Here is a 15625-nt window from a genome sequence, read left to right on the forward strand (position 1 = left end):
GCTTCTGGTCGGTATAGGGCTTGAGAGATACGGTCCGAACGCTCATCTTGAATGTCTTTGGATTTCAGGCTGTTGTGGAGGAATTGAGGGGACAGGTGTCTGGCCGCTGTGGACGACTTTTAGATGTGAGGGGCAGTGGCAGCTTCCCCATGGCGGGATGACGCAGGTGCCACCTACCTACCCCTGCTTCGCTCCTCGCCGCCGCCCATCCATTGGCCAGACTGTTGCTAGCCTTCGCACGTTTTGTCGACCTCCACGCTCTCCTGATCTTCGCCTCAACAACGAAAATTCTCCCGAGCCGACGTTCTCGATGGCTTTGCAGTCCAGATAAGGCTGTGCATTCGTGATCCTGGTCGATACGAGGGCGATCACTCAACGGCTTGCACCATCCCTGCCTCGCCTCAGCCCGCGGGCGTGCCACACTGGACCGGTGGCTGGTTTCATTTGCGCCCATACAAGGTGATATGATGAACCTCTGAGCGCCCAAACCTGCCCAGTGTATTTTGGGGTCATCTGAGAAGAGCATTTCTGTACATCCTTGGTCATTCACTATGGGGATACCCGGCTTAGCCAGGCGCCTTGAGGCGCATGCGACTCGATACTCCCTCGAAGAGTTGAAAGGATACCACGCTATCATCGACGGTCCTTCGCTTGCGTATCACGCCCACAAGCTGGCTTTGGCAGCTTTAGATAGAGGCAACGTGTCGCGCATCCCAGCGTACACCGATATCACATTTCAAGCGCTGCGCTGGCTTAGAACCCTGGAGGGCATTAATATCAAGGTGTGAGTTACCAGCACCTCGTATTTGTTGCACGTGTCAGTACGCCGCGCCCATGCAGTGTCGGCTTGTACAGGAGTCGAGGTTTACCCGCCGGAATCAGAGAAGGTCGCACATCGCGGCACAATCACTTCCCTTGAAATTTGAGCTTTCTTGTTGAGGTGTCAACGTCCCAACTGCACATATATTTCGTTGGCGAGTATATCCCGCTGCATGCAGCGAGGCGACAATTCAGGTGCATACGCGAGGCATGCAAGACATGCATTTAGATTCGAGCCCTCACTGAGCTTTGCTAATAACGTTTCATAGCAAAGCCATCCTATTTGATGGAGCACTTCCACAGACGAAGGAAGCTGAACGGATAACCAGGACAGCGCGTTACAATCAGCAAGCCAATGGACTGAGGTCCAATTTCCCTGCTACGACGTGTCCATTACCTACCTCGCTTGGCTCCGTCTCATACTCGTTTCTCGCACCGGCTTTGCGAGAGGCTTTGGCAGACAGCGAATACGCACCGGTCACTCGCAATGTTCCAGGCGAAGCTGATGATTGGTGTGCGCTCCAGGCCACGGAGGAGCCCGCTTCGTTGATCGTCAGCGACGACACTGATCTTCTACTATACGATTATTCCCCGGAATTCCGGCTCTTGTTTTACAGAGATGCCGAACTTTGGCCTGAACCTAAGTTCAAGGGCTACTCCCCATCTGCTATATGCGAAGAGCTTGGCCTTCCGAACCTTACGTCGTTCGCATACTGCTTGACTCATGATTCCCACAGTCCTGAGAGCAAGCTAATTGGAGAAGCGAAACGCGTAGATCCCACGTCCCAAACATATCTCGACTTCGTTAAGCGCTACACGGTCGCTCCAACCTCAGAAGACTTTTTCTTCGCCAACCGGACGGTCTCATCGTTACAAAATCTAGATGTCAGAATCTCAGAGTTCATTTATCAAGGCCTAAACTCGAGGCTTAACCCTATTGTCTACCTTCCATTTCTCGTAGAGGACCAGCACCGTGCTTCAGCATGGGCGCACGGCCAGGATCTGCGGGCCGTATCCTATAGCATCTTCACTACAGATCGCTCTAGAGTCCAGGAGCACAGACGCAAAGCCCAGAAGGTCAGCCTGCAGGAAATTGAGCTGTATCCGCCCCAAGAACTTTCAGTTATGATGCAAAGCTACGCCCGCAACATAAGCGCTTGGATAGAATGGACAGCTGAACGAGAAGTGCCACACAGCCTTACATGGCCCCTGTTCGCCATCGGCATTGTTCTACCTGAGTTGAACTCCGCTCCATCCCTTGCACTTTGGCTACGCGTCCTGAACGCCAATTTCGACAATACGTGGGAATACATCCACCTTACCGCCAGCCTACACGCCGCGCTCTACTCTTTACGGTTCCTGAAGCAGTGCATCAAAGTGTGGTTGTCTCTCCACGCAGACGGATCGTCCTCACTGCTCCCAATTGCTAGTCAGATCCATACCGATTTGCAGAGCATGGGCCCGATCACAGAGCTGTTTCTTGTCCCAGGCCAGGCAAGAAAGCCTCAAGGCGATCAAGAGCTGCTGCAAGAGCTTATTGCTGAGGTGTATGCTTCAGCAAACGTGGAAGTGCCGATTGAGCGTGTTCCTAACAAGAAGGCGAAGAAGCAGCAGCAGCAGCAGCAGCAGAGGGAGGCCGAGCGAAAGGAGAGGAGACAGCAAGAAAGCGGCACTCAAGCGGCTGCCAACTCGTTCGATGTCCTCGAGTTCATGAACGCGCGGCGCAGCTGAAGAAATATTGAAGCAAGTAGCAAAGCATTAAAGTCGACCTGTCTAGTCAGGCTGCCATCAGACCTGGCGGTCGTAGAACACAACCGACAGTGTAAAGGAGATTATGTACCTCTGTCGTCGTCCAGGCATCGTCATCCTCAATCCTACATTTCGCACCAAACTTTTCAACAAAAGCCTCCCCAACGTGATATATTCTCAGAAGTGAAGAAAACCCAGTCGCTACATGAGCCATCCAAGAACGCCCGCAAATCCAGGTGCATCTCCTCCTACATCTCCTCGTGGAATACACTCCTCCGAGACTCGGTCGGGCTATTTTCCGCACTGCCCTTCTTCTTCTGCTGCCCCGCGCTCGCACCGCCATAACTCGTGTCGACATGCTGGTCCAACGGGCGCGGACTTACACCGCGCAGACTCGCCGCGTTCTCATCCCCAAACGGATTCTGCCGTACGCCGAGCCCCCCATCGCTTCGCTCATCGTAGTCCCTGTTGCGACTCCTTCCGCGGTCCGGCTCGTGGAAGCCTGGCGACGGCGCACCGTACGGCTGGCTCTCATACGGATTGCTGCTCTGTGGGCCGGTCCGCGCGTTCGCCGGCTCATGCAGCCCCAGCTCCTGCTCCTCGTAGTACGCCTCGTTGCCGACGCGCGCATCCCACGCCTCGTCGGGATCGAGTCTGTGTCCAGCGCCGCGGCCCCGGCTGCTGTTGTACCCGGTGCCGCTCTCCTCGTACGCGCCGTGCGCGGTGCGGTTGTTGCGGTTCTTGAACTTGAAGATCTGGGCGTCAAACCAGCCCTTGATGCCGGTGGGCGCGGGGCCGGGGTAGTTGGAGGTCTCGTCGCCGCTGCGGTTGAAGGGGTTGAGGGAGGGCGGTGGAAGGCCCAGGCGCGAGGCCCGGATGCGCGAGTAGGCTACCCAGCCGCCGTAGCCGCCGACGACGGCGAGGATGAGGATGATGAGGAAGACCCAGCCGCCGTTCATGATGCCGTTCGGGAGTGGGAAGTTGCGAGGGTGGAGGGAAGGCGGTGGCCTTGGGCGCGCATGCGAGAGGCGGTGGTGGGTGTGAGTTGGGTGGGCGCGCGGGAGGATCGGAAAGCTAGCTCTTTCGAGAGCGAAGAGGACGGCCGTGTAGGGCTGGATGGGTAATCAGATGCGGAAGGTGCGCTGAGGCTGAGGGTGCGCAATTTGGGGAGCTGTGGGCTCTGCTGACGGCGTGGTATCAGTAGCAGGCCCCGGCTGAGCTGGGGAGCAGCACCAGGTTGCGCTGCGCAACAGCGTGCACTCAGTGCCAAGGTCTCATCGGGATGATGTAATGCTGGAGCTATTCGCAATCGCTGCTGACGTGCGCTGCGGTCCCGTCCGAGTTAATGCACAATTTCAGCTACCTGGATCGCCGTCGGAGCAGATGTTCCGCTTCAACATTTGTCTTACTTGTTTCATATTTGAGCGCTTCTTTGTCTCCCTGAGAGCAACGGAAGCTGTGCCCCCAAAGCAGCTAGACAACCAATGTGTGGGGCGGTGGTGTAAGCGAGCAACTGCGGGAATGGCGTTATCGTTGCATACAGCCTTCACGATGGGGACCATCTGCTTGAGCGTTGGGCCTCCACCCATAATTACCTCTTGTCGGCTTGAGACGTGACACTGAAAAAGCGACGTCTTTTGATGATATGGCCAATTCAATTTCACCCACAGTAAAAGCCAACGATGGCGACGCCTCAGGCAACAATCTCACTACAATAGCATCTGTTCCCAGCAAGCATGGAGCTTTGTCGACGGTCATAAGCTTGCAGCTTCGTGCAGGCGAAGAGAAGGATGACAGTGCAGTGCCAGAGGTCATCATCAAGGAAGATAATCAGACACAGCCATCCATCCGCCCACACAATACAAGCGACGAAGAAACGCACGTCATCATCTCTACCGGTTCTGGCACCGGAAAGGCAGGAATCTTCTACGAAAAAGCTGTAAAGCCGATTCTGGAGACGCTCTGGCCAGAAGGTCATACAAACTTCCTCACCCACCGCACCGAATCAGCAACTACTATTCAGGAGCTCACCAACGACATATTCTTCCCTACGGCTAGCGCCGGTATAAGCCTGCGAATAGTACTGCTCACTGGAGACGGTGGTGTGATCGACCTCGTAAATGGTCTCCTGGCCCAACCAGTTTCTCCGACTTACAGAGCACCAACGGTGGTGTTGCTCCCACTCGGCACCGCCAACGCTCTATACCATTCCATCAACGTTGAGAATGCCCGTCAAGACACATGGGGCCTGAAGGCACTGTGCCTCAACCCCTCCGATGAGGCCCATCGAAGACCTCTCCCCATATTCACCGCCTCATTCTCCCCCGGCGCGCGCCTCCTTACCAACGAAGCCCGCGACGAAGAAGTCCTCCCTCAAGACCCCAAGAGCGGCCGCCCCATTCTTCACGGCACTGTAGTCGCTAGCTGGGCCATGCACGCCTCTCTCGTCGCCGATAGCGACACCGCAGAGTACCGCAAGTTCGGCATCGATCGCTTCAAGATGGCTGCGAAAGAAGCGCTCTACCCTGCCGACGGCTCACCGCCTCACCCTTACCGCGCTTCTGTATCTGTACTACACGGCTCGGATTGGCAGCCGCTCCCAGAAGAAGAACACATGTACGTTCTCGCCACTATGGTGTCGAACCTCGAGAAACCGTTCTGCATAAGCCCGAAGACTAAACCGCTGGACGGCAGTCTGTGGCTTGTGCATTTTGGGCCTACGAGTGGGGATGAGGCTATGAGGGTTATGGGTCTGGCGTATGCGGGTGGCAAGCATGTCGAGGATCCAATGGTGAGGTACGAGGAGGTTGATGGGCTGAGGATTGAGTTTCATGAGGATGAGGGTAAGTGGAGGAGGGTGTGCATTGACGGGAAGATAGTGAGAGTTGAGGAGGGAGGTTGGGTAGAGATTAGGAAGGAAGAGAGGAGGGTCTTGGATGTCATTGTTGAGTAAGTGGGAGAGGCCGGCACAAGTCGGGTTCAGGCAGTCTTCTGGCACGGAATTCGCCCTTCAGTACTCATCACCAACGGACCAGAAGCCCCCAGAGCTTACGCCTAAAGAGCTGAACGCATGAAGTATCACAGAATATACGTTATCGCATCAGATGCTTTTGGACACAACACGGCACGTGACGTCTACCAAGCTCCAATGTTACCCCACATTCCTCGTCTACCGAGTTGTACTCCGACCTCCATCTCACGACCCCAAGCGGGGCGAAACAGCACGCGTCGCTCCTAGTCTCGCACTCCTAGGCCTATGAGCACTCTCCTTTTGCCATGTCATCATGCTGTGTCTGGGGTCGGCTTTGCTACCCCTCATTCGGAATCGAGCCGTTCCTACTGTGGAACGCATTGCTAACACCTGACTGATCCTATGCTGGTTGCAATTACTTGTATAGCCGTTCTCTCTCTCCTCTGCTCCCTATATTTCCCTCGTGCCAGTTGCGTGTTCCCCAATTGACTCTCTGTGTTCGGTAGGACCACCCCGCAATGGCAGGAACACACGAGAAGGTCGACGTCCCGATCCTCAAAGATCTGACGATCGATAATATTACTGATAACGTCCACTTGATTAACGCGCAGACCTCGGACGCGCGGCTAAAATATGTGTTGGAGAGGCTGGTATCGCACATGCACGACTTTGCGCGGGAAACGCGTCTCAGCACCACGGAGTGGATGGCAGGCATTGAGTTCCTGACTTCAGTAGGCAAGAAATGCACAGATGTGCGGCAGGTAAGCATACTGTATCCTTACAATTCAGAGACCCGCTTGGAACGAGCTGCTAATGGGCTCTTGACAATAGGAATTCATCCTCCTCTCCGACACGCTCGGCCTCTCCCTCCTCGTCGACTCAATAGACCACCCCAAGCCGCCCGCCTCCACCGAAGGCACCGTTCTCGGCCCATACCACACGCACGACGCTCAAGAACAATCGACCGGCTCATCCATCTCAGCCGATCCCCAAGGCGAACCGTTACTCTGCCTTTGCAATGTAAAGTCTACCGACGGCAAACCCATACAAGACGTCAAAATCGACATCTGGGAAACGGACAGCAAAGGGGCGTACGACGTTCAGTACGAGAGCTATAGCGGCGATAGGCCAGATGGAAGAGGCATCATGAGGAGTGATGATGAGGGTGTGTTCTGGTTCAAGGCGATTGTGCCAGTACCCTATCGCATTCCGAACGATGGGCCTGTGGGGGTCATGCTCGGGAAGCTGGGAAGACATCCTTGGCGGCCGAGTCATATGCATTTCATGTTCGAAAAGCAGGGTTACGATCATTTGATCACGCAAGTCGCCCCTTCCGCCTGACTTCCTCTGCCTTCGATGTTTCGCAGCTAACAATCCGACAGAGCGTTATACCTTCGAGGCGACCCATACGAGACATCCGACGCCGTCTTCGGTGTCAAAGAATCGCTCATCGTGGATCTGGGCACCGTGAACGCGGAACAAGCGAAGAAATACGGTGTCAAGGAGGGCACAAAGCTGTTGACGTACGACTTTGTGCTGGTCACGGACGAAGAGACGAAGAAATTGAGGGATGCGGAAGCCCTGAAAGCGATGAAGAAGCTAGGCCGGGAAAACATGATGATTATCAACGGGCAGCTTGTGCCGGATGTTGATTGAGACGCGATACTTATTGTTCCATCCTATCCAATGGGTGGATGAATCTTGCTTTCTTCAGCTTTCGAAGACTGAATCAGCATGCATGTCCATATCCAGCTGAGTGCTTGTTTTCGGCCCCCACAAGCGCACGAAACGTATAAATACACTCGTCCCATTCTGAACACCAAGCCCACTAATACAGTTAACACATGATCTTGCTTTCTATCATGTCATCCTTCAATCCTCCCAGCACCAGAACATACACCAAAGACCAGTGGCGCCTCGACAAAATTGTCAACAGGGAACGCGAGACCTACGAGCTCGTCAGCACAAACATGCCTCACGCGGACTCACAAGTTCTCGCAGGAGGAAGGATAGCACTCGCCCCAAGATGCCGCGCCTCTCTCTTGGAAGACACGCACGTACCGCCAGCAAAAGACCTGAAGCAGGACCATAGATCCAAGATTGACTGTCCCGCTTCCGCTCCCGACGACTTCCTCGCCCTATTCTTTTCGCGGCTGCCGCAAGAGCTCAGAGACCTAGTCTACACCTTCGTGCACAAGTGGCACAACTGGCCCCATCAACCCACAAAAGACATCATCATCCAACCACCCTATCTCTTCCTCTCTCACGCGTGCACCATCCCCTCGAAAACATCCCCATACTCCCCCATCCCACCGCGCCTCCATCTCTCCCCCCACCCAGACTCCCCCCTCCTTGCCCGCCTGTTGCACGACATCACAGCCTCCTTCTTCGCAACGCATACCTTCTGGGCGCGGTACCGGTACACGCCCGCGCTACATGCGTTCCTCAGCACGCCGTTCGAAAACTCAGGCGTTGTGCCGGGCGACTGCTTGAGGAGGCTGGGCATGCTGCTAGGGCCGCCAGATTCGGCCGAGGACAGTTGGGGATTGGATGATGAGGAGAGCGAGTACGGCTGGGAGAGGATGTTTCCGGCGGCGAGGAATGGGAGGTGTGCGATGTGGAGGGGGCAGTTGGAAGGGGATTTCACGGGCTTGGGGAGGGTGTTTGGAGGAGATGGTGGTGGGGGAGGGGTAGGGGATGAGGATGGGAGTAGGGAGGCTCGTGAGGTGGAGGTTTATTTGATGGATGGGTATAGTGGTGATATCAGCGGTGTGGAAGCATGGCTGGGTGAATGGGTTGAGGGTGTGAATGGAAGGGGAGGTAGAGTAGGTACATCAAGGGCGCGATGATTTCGGTCTGATATTATCAGTAAATCTTGTCGTATATCTCATTACTTTCATGCTGTGTCTCTCAAGCAAAACCGCATTGCTCAACAGCCCTCTGGGTATCTCTCCTCCTTCCCTCGCCACACCCTAATCAATGACCGGCCTCTCCCCAAACCGCGCGTAGTACCTCACCGCGCCCTCCTCCAGCCTCTTCCTCCCCCGCCTCTCCTCCTCGCACACGCCAATCGTCTCGATAGCCCTCACCACGCCGTCCTCCGTAACAATAATCCGTTCAGGAATAGATGGTCGTCGCTCCGTGTTGGATGAAGAAGTAGAGCTCGACCGCGTCCGCTCGAGCTCCTCTAGCTCGCTCTCCTTGCGCATCTTGACGATGAGGTCGATGGATTGGAACATGGCGGCAGGGTTTTGCTCGTCAAAGTCGTTGGTGTAGGATGCTGGTGACATTTGCAGCAACGTGTAGCGTTCGTAGAGCGCTCCTCGAACCGTTGTGTGTTGAATAAGGACTGAACGTTAACGAGTGATGTGTTGAACTATTCTCTTTGCCTGTATGTTTGCTCAACCGCGCTCCCCAGCTCCCCTTCTCCATCTTAATACTCACAGCCATCCCCCTGCTGCGGACGCACTGTCAGACCGCAGCTCGTCTAGCGCCGCGTCATCCTCAGCCGCTGCCGATCAGGCAGGCGATGCGGCCTCCGGCACCGCCAGCTTTTCGACACCGCAGCCAGGCTGTGTGGCGTGGAACACGATGAATCGCCATCTGCGCCTGCTGCTAGCGTGTGGATAGGCTGTTGTTCTGCCCGGATGCAGTGTTGCAGGGATGTGGGTCAGGGAAGTGGCGAAGTCAGAAATAGCCGAGTGGGCTGGGGTGCGTCACTGTAGCTCATGATCAACGGGATGGAGACCTTCAAACGAACGTAGGTAGAGTAACATGATTATGGCCTGGAAATCGGGGAAGGTAAATTAAGGGAAACATGCTGAGTTGTGTCTCCTCGAAGGCAACGGCTGCCGTCGGGCGAGACTGAAGTGGGTGGACCAGGACGCCGCCTCAGGATACCATCAAATGGTCTAAATGTTTGCACATGTTATTCGCATCTACTAAATAGGGTATATATAACACGAACGCTCAAAAACGCAACAATCAACGGACCGCCCACAGAAAGATCCCGCAAACGAAGCTGGGTAGGCCACCTCAGCACCCCTCAAAATGCTCGCAGATCAGCGCTTCGCAGAATGCGCTGCTCGTAGTCACGAACCCCATGTTTGTTGACACCTGATACTCCGTCAGTTCCTGTGCACCCCGACCCGTCATGGTCCCTGTGCAGTCGCGCAGCATGATGCAGTCCCAGCCGTAGGAGTACGCATCAGACACTGTGCCGAAGACGCACTGATCCGTGTTTACACCCGCAAAGAGCAACGTCTGCTTCCCGACAGCCCGCAGATACTCGTGAAGTGGCTCCTCAGTCGACCATAGCCCGCTCATGCGCGTCTTGTCGAAGAAGAGATCTCCAGGCTGAGCAACGGCTCTGAAAGGGTCATAGAGCTCGGCGTTCCATGTGCGCTTGAAAAGACATCTTCCCTGCTTCGCAGGAAGCTGAGCACCAAGACCGATGTGCCAGCCCAAGCTCGTGCTGAAGCCTCGCTGGATTGCAGGCGCCATGCTTTGGAGAGACTGGTCGTTGATTCCCCAGTTGAGCCAGGCGATCTGAATACCCTCCTTTCGGCACCGCTCGATGACTTTCAGGGTTGGTTCGATGGCGGCAAGACCCGCTGCGTGGTCTCGGTAGATTGGGTTGATGAAGTAGTTTTGCATGTCGACGACAATCAGGACCGACGTTCCGGGGTCGATCATGAAGCCGGTATGGCGCTCGTCTGCGTCGCATTCAAAGACCATCTTCTGTGCTGCTCCGCGGGTAAGGTCGAACTTCTTGGTGGCTGGTAGATAGAACCATTGTTCTTCGCCTCCGAATGCAACGGGCGCGGTACATTTTATCGTTCCGACAGTGACGTCGTTGTCGTAGTCCTCGGTTTTGGTGAGAAGAAGAGAGTTCGAGGCCATAGAAATGTGGTGTTGAGTTGAGATCGAGAGCAGCAAGATGCTCACGCTAATATAGCAGAGGAGACGTCCTTGGTGCTTTGAGGTCAAGAATGGGTGACCGCGAACAAGGCCCGCACCTCTGCACCTTATAGCATTCCACTGGCTGCTTTGTTCGGCGGTCAACATGATAAGGGTTGATAGGCTTCTGTCGGGAAGGGAGAGCTGGGTCACAAGATACGGCTCTGGTCAAAGCGTGTTTGCCAGTCATATGGAGTGCAAGTGAGACGTCGGTACCGGGCAATTGTCCCATGGTCAAAAGGGTCTGCTAAGCTGGTAAACAGAGCCGAGCAGCCCGGCCCGTCACTAAATCGGAGCGATCATAGCATGGCTCTTAGATATGACAGTCGAGGCGTTTGGGTAATATGGTGCTGTCGCGTGCTACCAGGTGTTACCAAGATACCCCAGATAAGGCTTGTAGAAGGCTGGGGAGATAGGGCTGTGGCCGACGCCTGAAAGAAAGTCCGAGAATACCCGTGGAACGCTACCATAGCCCAGGACGGTTGATAGCGCTAAGCCGCGTTCAGGTATGGGCAACCTCCTTCACAACCGCAACTACATAGATGGTCGCTAAGGCAATACCAGCGTTCCTGAGCTGATGAGCTGCGAAGATATTGAGTCGTGTTCAAGTCGCTTTATGAAGTGGCCAGGTCTGCTTTGATAGACCACAGTGGACTGCAGCATCATCATAATATGCACCACCCATCTGAGCGCTAATCAAATTCGACGAACTCACAACGAACATCTCCCCGCTCTACAAGATCTAGTCTAGCTGCCTGTATACAAGATCCAAAGCTGTTTCTCCTCAAGTCCTTACAGAACAGCTTGGCCAAAGACGGAAACGTGCATCCCAAAATGATTGTTCGGCCACATCAGATACCATTCGCGCCGTTTTGTGTATCTCCGCCTAGAGTTTTGAGTGTGATCCATACACATGAAGTCTGCTTTCTGGTAGCAAAGATTGTATTCTTGGCCATGCCGATTTCTTGAGTGACCCGAACCTGTGACCAGTTTTTGTGTTGCGCAAGTTTCTTGCCAGTCGGACTTACCAGTGAGTAGATACCCGAATATTGTTCAAAATATTGTAGGAAATGCCCAATTTCTTCATAATCACCAATCCATACGACAACTTCTCTTTGGCTATAGACCGGTCCCACCGCCTGCACTAGCTGATTGCGCTCCTCGCGATTCTCGTCTGCTGTGAACCCTTCTTGCGCTTGCTTCTTCACCTCGGCTTCCACCGCGGTGACTTGACCCCTCGTCTTACCCTTCTTTTTCGCTTTCCTTGCTTTCTTCCGTGTCGTTTCCTTCTTGGGTTTCTCCTGGAAGATACAGATAGCATCAATCCAGAGTGAACATTCTTGTCTATTTCCAAGAAACGTGCGCTGATGAGCTTCCAGTCCGAGAGCATACGTAAATTTTGTTCGAATTTATCTGATGATTCGCCCTACACACATCGACGTCTAACCCAGACCACAGGCGCAGTAACACAGAAAAGCATCGCCCACACTCCATTACAATGCCGGAATACGTATGCCTACGCACGTCAGTTCATACTACGTTCAACTCATATAATCCCAAATGTCTCCCAAATGCGCGCCGAGCGCAAGCAGGCCGACCGCTATGCTGCAAGAACCTATCAACGCAATGACCCAATGCACCGAGTGAATCGAAGCACAGAAGCGATGCAAAATCATCACCAGTCTGGTGGCCCGAAATGCCCACTCTCTGGAACCGTCCTGTACGAACATGCCTGCCAGTCGCAGCCCTGGTGTAATGTCAGTATGTAGCCTTCTGCAAATGTGCATTGTGGAAGAACTCACCTGCTTGTACACCTCCGTGCCCCACCACTTGAAACCGTCCATCCACCCCGGGAACACAAAGCCGAAAAAGATAATCACGACTCCTACTGCTAGGCCGCTATCCAATGCTGCACTTAGCGTCATGTTGTACTTGTTCCACCACTCCTTCTTCCGGTTCCTGATGTGGTAGTTGAAAACGTAGCATACGATCGCCCAGACGCTGAAGTTCAGGCCGGTAGCCGGCGGGATCCACGATAACGAACCAAACACGACAGGGAAGCTGATGCGGCGCAGGATGGATTTGCGATTGCGGCGGGCAGGAAGCCACAACAGGATGGGTGCGATAGCGCCAACGAGGAACGCCCACACAAGCGGGCGGTAGAGCGCGCCGGGGCCGAAGAACTGCTTGGGACCTACCACGCCCCACAGGACGGAGCCGTTGAAGTGGACGCGTGCAATGGGGCAGGTGAAGCCGTTAATGGCTTCCGACGTGCAGATACCGGGAATGAAAGCGAGCATCCAGTTTAAGACGCCGATCTGCGTCAAGCTGGAGATGATGGTTGCGGAGAGCTGAAGGTTGAAGAGTATCTTGGGCGGGATCTTCATGTAGTGGCCCAACTTCAGATCCGAGGAGAATTTAAGTCCTTGGGTCGAGGTGATATAGCCGTATGTTGTGAAGACCATGTTTGCAACGGGACGGCCGGGGAAGACGACTCCGCAGATAAGCTGGCAGATAAGGTAGAGGCTGCTTTGCTGATTTGTGATGGCCATGATGATGCCGATAGGGACGAAGAGGGTGACGGCGATGCCGAGGGCCAGGAGGAGGCCGTACCAGGGCAGGTGGATCGGGTAGTACTCAACAACGAACATGCCTATGGCACCCATACTGATGCCGGTCATGAGGTACCAGAATATCGGAACGTCGTCATATCTTCGCATGAGGCGGTTATGAACGTCCTCGGCCGTCAGCAGGTTCTCCAGCTCTGGCTCGGACGAGGTGCTCATCCTATGAACCCTCTCGGAGCTGGCTCGACCGTTTTCCGCGGTTTGTAGAGGTTCGTAAGCAACGCCAGGTCTCCCTCTGATTTCCGCCCATGAGTGACGCCACTGCTTCAGAATATCTTTCCCATGCCACACAGCTGTGTGAGTGACTAGAGCTGTGAGCGCGGCGAACTGTAATGCATAGCTCAAAACATATGTTATGGGAAGAAAGACACGACTGTAGTTCTCGTATGCCTCTTTATCGAATAGAAAATTATCAGTCAAGATTTTGCTGACGTCGTACGGCTTGCCGCGGTTATCGAACACGATGGTTGAGAGTATTGGCATGTACGAAGAATACATCACGTTCATATAGTCTATAGCGGCTTAGCAGGTTGCGAATCCATGAATGTAGTGCACATACACATGATTGGTGCCGCAAACCACATGACTACGACCAGGCCACCAAGGATGTTGAGAGCTGCCCAGAACGGGATGATGAGCGGAGACCCAATGTATGCAATTTGTGCCCAGTCAAAGGTCACGGGAAATAAGCCAAGGCCGGAAGAAATTCCAAACTAGAGCCGTTAGCGGCGATCACAGTGAAGAACGGACAGACTTACAAGATTAGCAATCACAACGTTCTTTGGTGCGAACCATGTGATGACGCTGAAGTAGCTCAATGCAGGGAACAGAAGACCGGGCAGAAAGTAGAATGCGACAGCGCCCAGCAAAACGCGCACGAAGAATTTGGAAGGGGATATTGTCCATCCATTAGCCGGCTTGTTTTCGTCCTTGTGCAGCGCCGTGAACATGGTGGCCGGAACAAGCGTGCCTGGCCATATCATGCCGCTTGGACGGACAAGGTACTGTCGTGTGAGACCAGCGAGGGCATAGCCGAGAATTTGTGTGGACAAGGTAAGTAAGACCTGATACACAACACCTAGGTCCTGTTTGTAAAACTTGGTTTGCTCAACGATGACCTAAGGCTACATTAGCGCTGTGCACAGATTTGACGTTCGTGGTACGTAGTTACTAACGTCTGTGGCGAACGCGAACCCAAAGGAAACATTGCTGCTGATGTAGACGCAGCAATGCTCCTTTAGGTTCCAACGGCCTTGCGCCAACCAAAGTCGAAATCGTGATTTCCGGGGCAGGGAAGGGCGGGGTACATGTGCGTGACGGGTTGAACCAGACCGGCTGTTCCCTCTTGACACAAACACTCCGTTCTCGAACAGTTCTTCGGGGTCATCATGTCGTTTGAATACCTGATCCCAGAGCAGGCCAAGTGGATGAACAAGCAAAAGAGCAATAATGGGCGTAATGCTGACGCTGGGGTATCTCAAGGAAAAGAAAAGATTCGTAGATGATCCTAGTATAGCGAACATAATGGACAGAATCCACATGCGTGGTGTGTTGATGGAAAGCGTGAAGTCATCGCTGGCACCCACTGCCGCTCGCACCTGAGCGTAGGGAGAGTTGTCAGCGACGTGGCCGTTAGTCTTGCTGTCGTGCAGATCCTCTGGTTCGGATGAGTCGTCATCTTCCGATTCATCCATGGGGCTGCCTGTGGATGATGATTGCAGGCTTTCAAATACACGTGGAGCAGAGATCCCAGATGCTCCTATGCCACCCGTGTTGAATCTGGACTCCAAAAGTGATTCTTCCTGGCCAGCAAATGCTTCGTCGAGAGACTCGCGACTGTTCGAATCTCTTTTCGCGCGGCGTCGTGTAGAGGCTGTAACCACTGGTCCGCTCTGACTAGAACCATTGTTGCTGGATTCGATGTAGTTCCGTCTCGTAGAAGGCTCGCTGTTTCGTAGTTTGCTTTTCCCTTTTCTCTTGCCCCGTCGTAGAAAGTTGGTCACATGATCATCTGAGTCGTCAGGGCTGGAGCTGACCGACAAGACCGGCAGGCCACCGTATGAGCCGGTGCCCTGCGCTGGCGACGAGCGCAGCAGCAGCGGCGCGCGCGACATGGCTGGGTCGTCAATTTCGGTCAAAGACTCAGATGGCTGAGAAGGAACAACGCTGTCGTCATGGGGGCTGAAGCGAGCAGGGGCTGCTTTATCGGGAAGGGCTTGAAGCTCGTAGCTGCCTGGCAGCGCGGCCTCAGCTGCCCGTGTTTCGGCGTCGAACAGGGTTGCGCTGGTAGCGGCAGTGGAGTTACCGTCAGGCCGCACGACGCGGGCGTCCGCACGCATTATACAGGACAGGCGGCATGGGCGCGTGTGTAAAACATGAAATTGGCTAGCAGCGATGGGTCTGGTGGACTGCTGATTTATCAGATCTTTTGATAACGGCTAGATCCGCGGGAAGCCTTCGGTCCTGACTGGCTCACCCGAAACGTCCCTCACGCCAGAGC

At 54.4% G+C, this 15625-nt stretch overlaps 7 protein-coding genes across 7 annotated transcripts; 4 read left to right on the plus strand and 3 right to left on the minus strand.

Annotated features, from left to right (window-relative positions):
- Positions 1 to 441: 441 nt before the first annotated feature.
- Positions 442 to 2737, plus strand: CC84DRAFT_563590 (uncharacterized protein). The gene is made up of 2 exons (XM_018186706.1): positions 442 to 784; positions 1089 to 2737. Exons 1-2 carry the CDS (start codon positions 552 to 554, stop codon positions 2548 to 2550), a joined length of 1695 nt encoding a protein of 564 aa, XP_018038613.1. The 5' UTR covers positions 442 to 551; the 3' UTR covers positions 2551 to 2737.
- Positions 2414 to 3863, minus strand: CC84DRAFT_1162226 (uncharacterized protein). Its single transcript, XM_018177942.1, has one exon. The coding sequence runs from the start codon at positions 3525 to 3527 to the stop codon at positions 2817 to 2819; it is 711 nt and encodes a 236-aa protein (XP_018038614.1). The 5' UTR covers positions 3528 to 3863; the 3' UTR covers positions 2414 to 2816.
- A 75-nt stretch (positions 3864 to 3938) lies between these two features.
- CC84DRAFT_1162227 (uncharacterized protein) lies at positions 3939 to 5671 on the plus strand. Its single transcript, XM_018177943.1, has one exon. It carries the CDS (start codon positions 4214 to 4216, stop codon positions 5519 to 5521), a length of 1308 nt encoding a protein of 435 aa, XP_018038615.1. The 5' UTR covers positions 3939 to 4213; the 3' UTR covers positions 5522 to 5671.
- Positions 5672 to 6057: 386 nt separating this feature from the next.
- Positions 6058 to 7195, plus strand: CC84DRAFT_1185168 (cathecol 1,2-dioxygenase; the record flags this gene model as incomplete). Its single annotated transcript, XM_018180791.1, has 3 exons — positions 6058 to 6300; positions 6371 to 6858; positions 6922 to 7195. 3 exons carry the CDS (start codon positions 6058 to 6060, stop codon positions 7193 to 7195), a joined length of 1005 nt encoding a protein of 334 aa, XP_018038616.1.
- CC84DRAFT_563605 (uncharacterized protein) lies at positions 7149 to 8450 on the plus strand. The gene has a single exon (XM_018186707.1). It carries the CDS (start codon positions 7384 to 7386, stop codon positions 8386 to 8388), a length of 1005 nt encoding a protein of 334 aa, XP_018038617.1. The 5' UTR covers positions 7149 to 7383; the 3' UTR covers positions 8389 to 8450.
- Positions 8451 to 9486: 1036 nt separating this feature from the next.
- Positions 9487 to 11086, minus strand: CC84DRAFT_1162230 (isochorismatase hydrolase). The gene has a single exon (XM_018177944.1). The coding sequence runs from the start codon at positions 10604 to 10606 to the stop codon at positions 9575 to 9577; it is 1032 nt and encodes a 343-aa protein (XP_018038618.1). The 5' UTR covers positions 10607 to 11086; the 3' UTR covers positions 9487 to 9574.
- A 1087-nt stretch (positions 11087 to 12173) lies between these two features.
- CC84DRAFT_1214774 (OPT-domain-containing protein) lies at positions 12174 to 15464 on the minus strand (the record flags this gene model as incomplete). Its single annotated transcript, XM_018182669.1, has 5 exons — positions 12174 to 12245; positions 12301 to 13637; positions 13685 to 13838; positions 13884 to 14243; positions 14301 to 15464. The coding sequence occupies 5 exons, from the start codon at positions 15462 to 15464 to the stop codon at positions 12174 to 12176; spliced, it is 3087 nt and encodes a 1028-aa protein (XP_018038619.1).
- Positions 15465 to 15625: the final 161 nt, after the last annotated feature.

Source organism: Paraphaeosphaeria sporulosa (assembly GCF_001642045.1).
Source record: "Paraphaeosphaeria sporulosa strain AP3s5-JAC2a unplaced genomic scaffold CC84scaffold_3, whole genome shotgun sequence".
Lineage (NCBI taxonomy): Eukaryota > Fungi > Ascomycota > Dothideomycetes > Pleosporales > Didymosphaeriaceae > Paraphaeosphaeria > Paraphaeosphaeria sporulosa.

Bases quoted from the DNA above. Each gene is read 5' to 3' on its own strand.
- CC84DRAFT_563590 (XM_018186706.1), top strand. From the start codon at position 552: ATGGGGATACCCGGCTTAGCCAGGCGCCTTGAGGCGCATGCGACTCGA. The intron at 785-1,088 runs GTGAGTTACCAG...AACGTTTCATAG, and splicing joins GAGGGCATTAATATCAAGGT to CAAAGCCATCCTATTTGATG.
- CC84DRAFT_1162226 (XM_018177942.1), bottom strand. From the start codon at position 3,527: ATGAACGGCGGCTGGGTCTTCCTCATCATCCTCATCCTCGCCGTCGTC.
- CC84DRAFT_1162227 (XM_018177943.1), top strand. From the start codon at position 4,214: ATGGCCAATTCAATTTCACCCACAGTAAAAGCCAACGATGGCGACGCC.
- CC84DRAFT_563605 (XM_018186707.1), top strand. From the start codon at position 7,384: ATGATCTTGCTTTCTATCATGTCATCCTTCAATCCTCCCAGCACCAGA.
- CC84DRAFT_1162230 (XM_018177944.1), bottom strand. From the start codon at position 10,606: ATGTTGACCGCCGAACAAAGCAGCCAGTGGAATGCTATAAGGTGCAGA.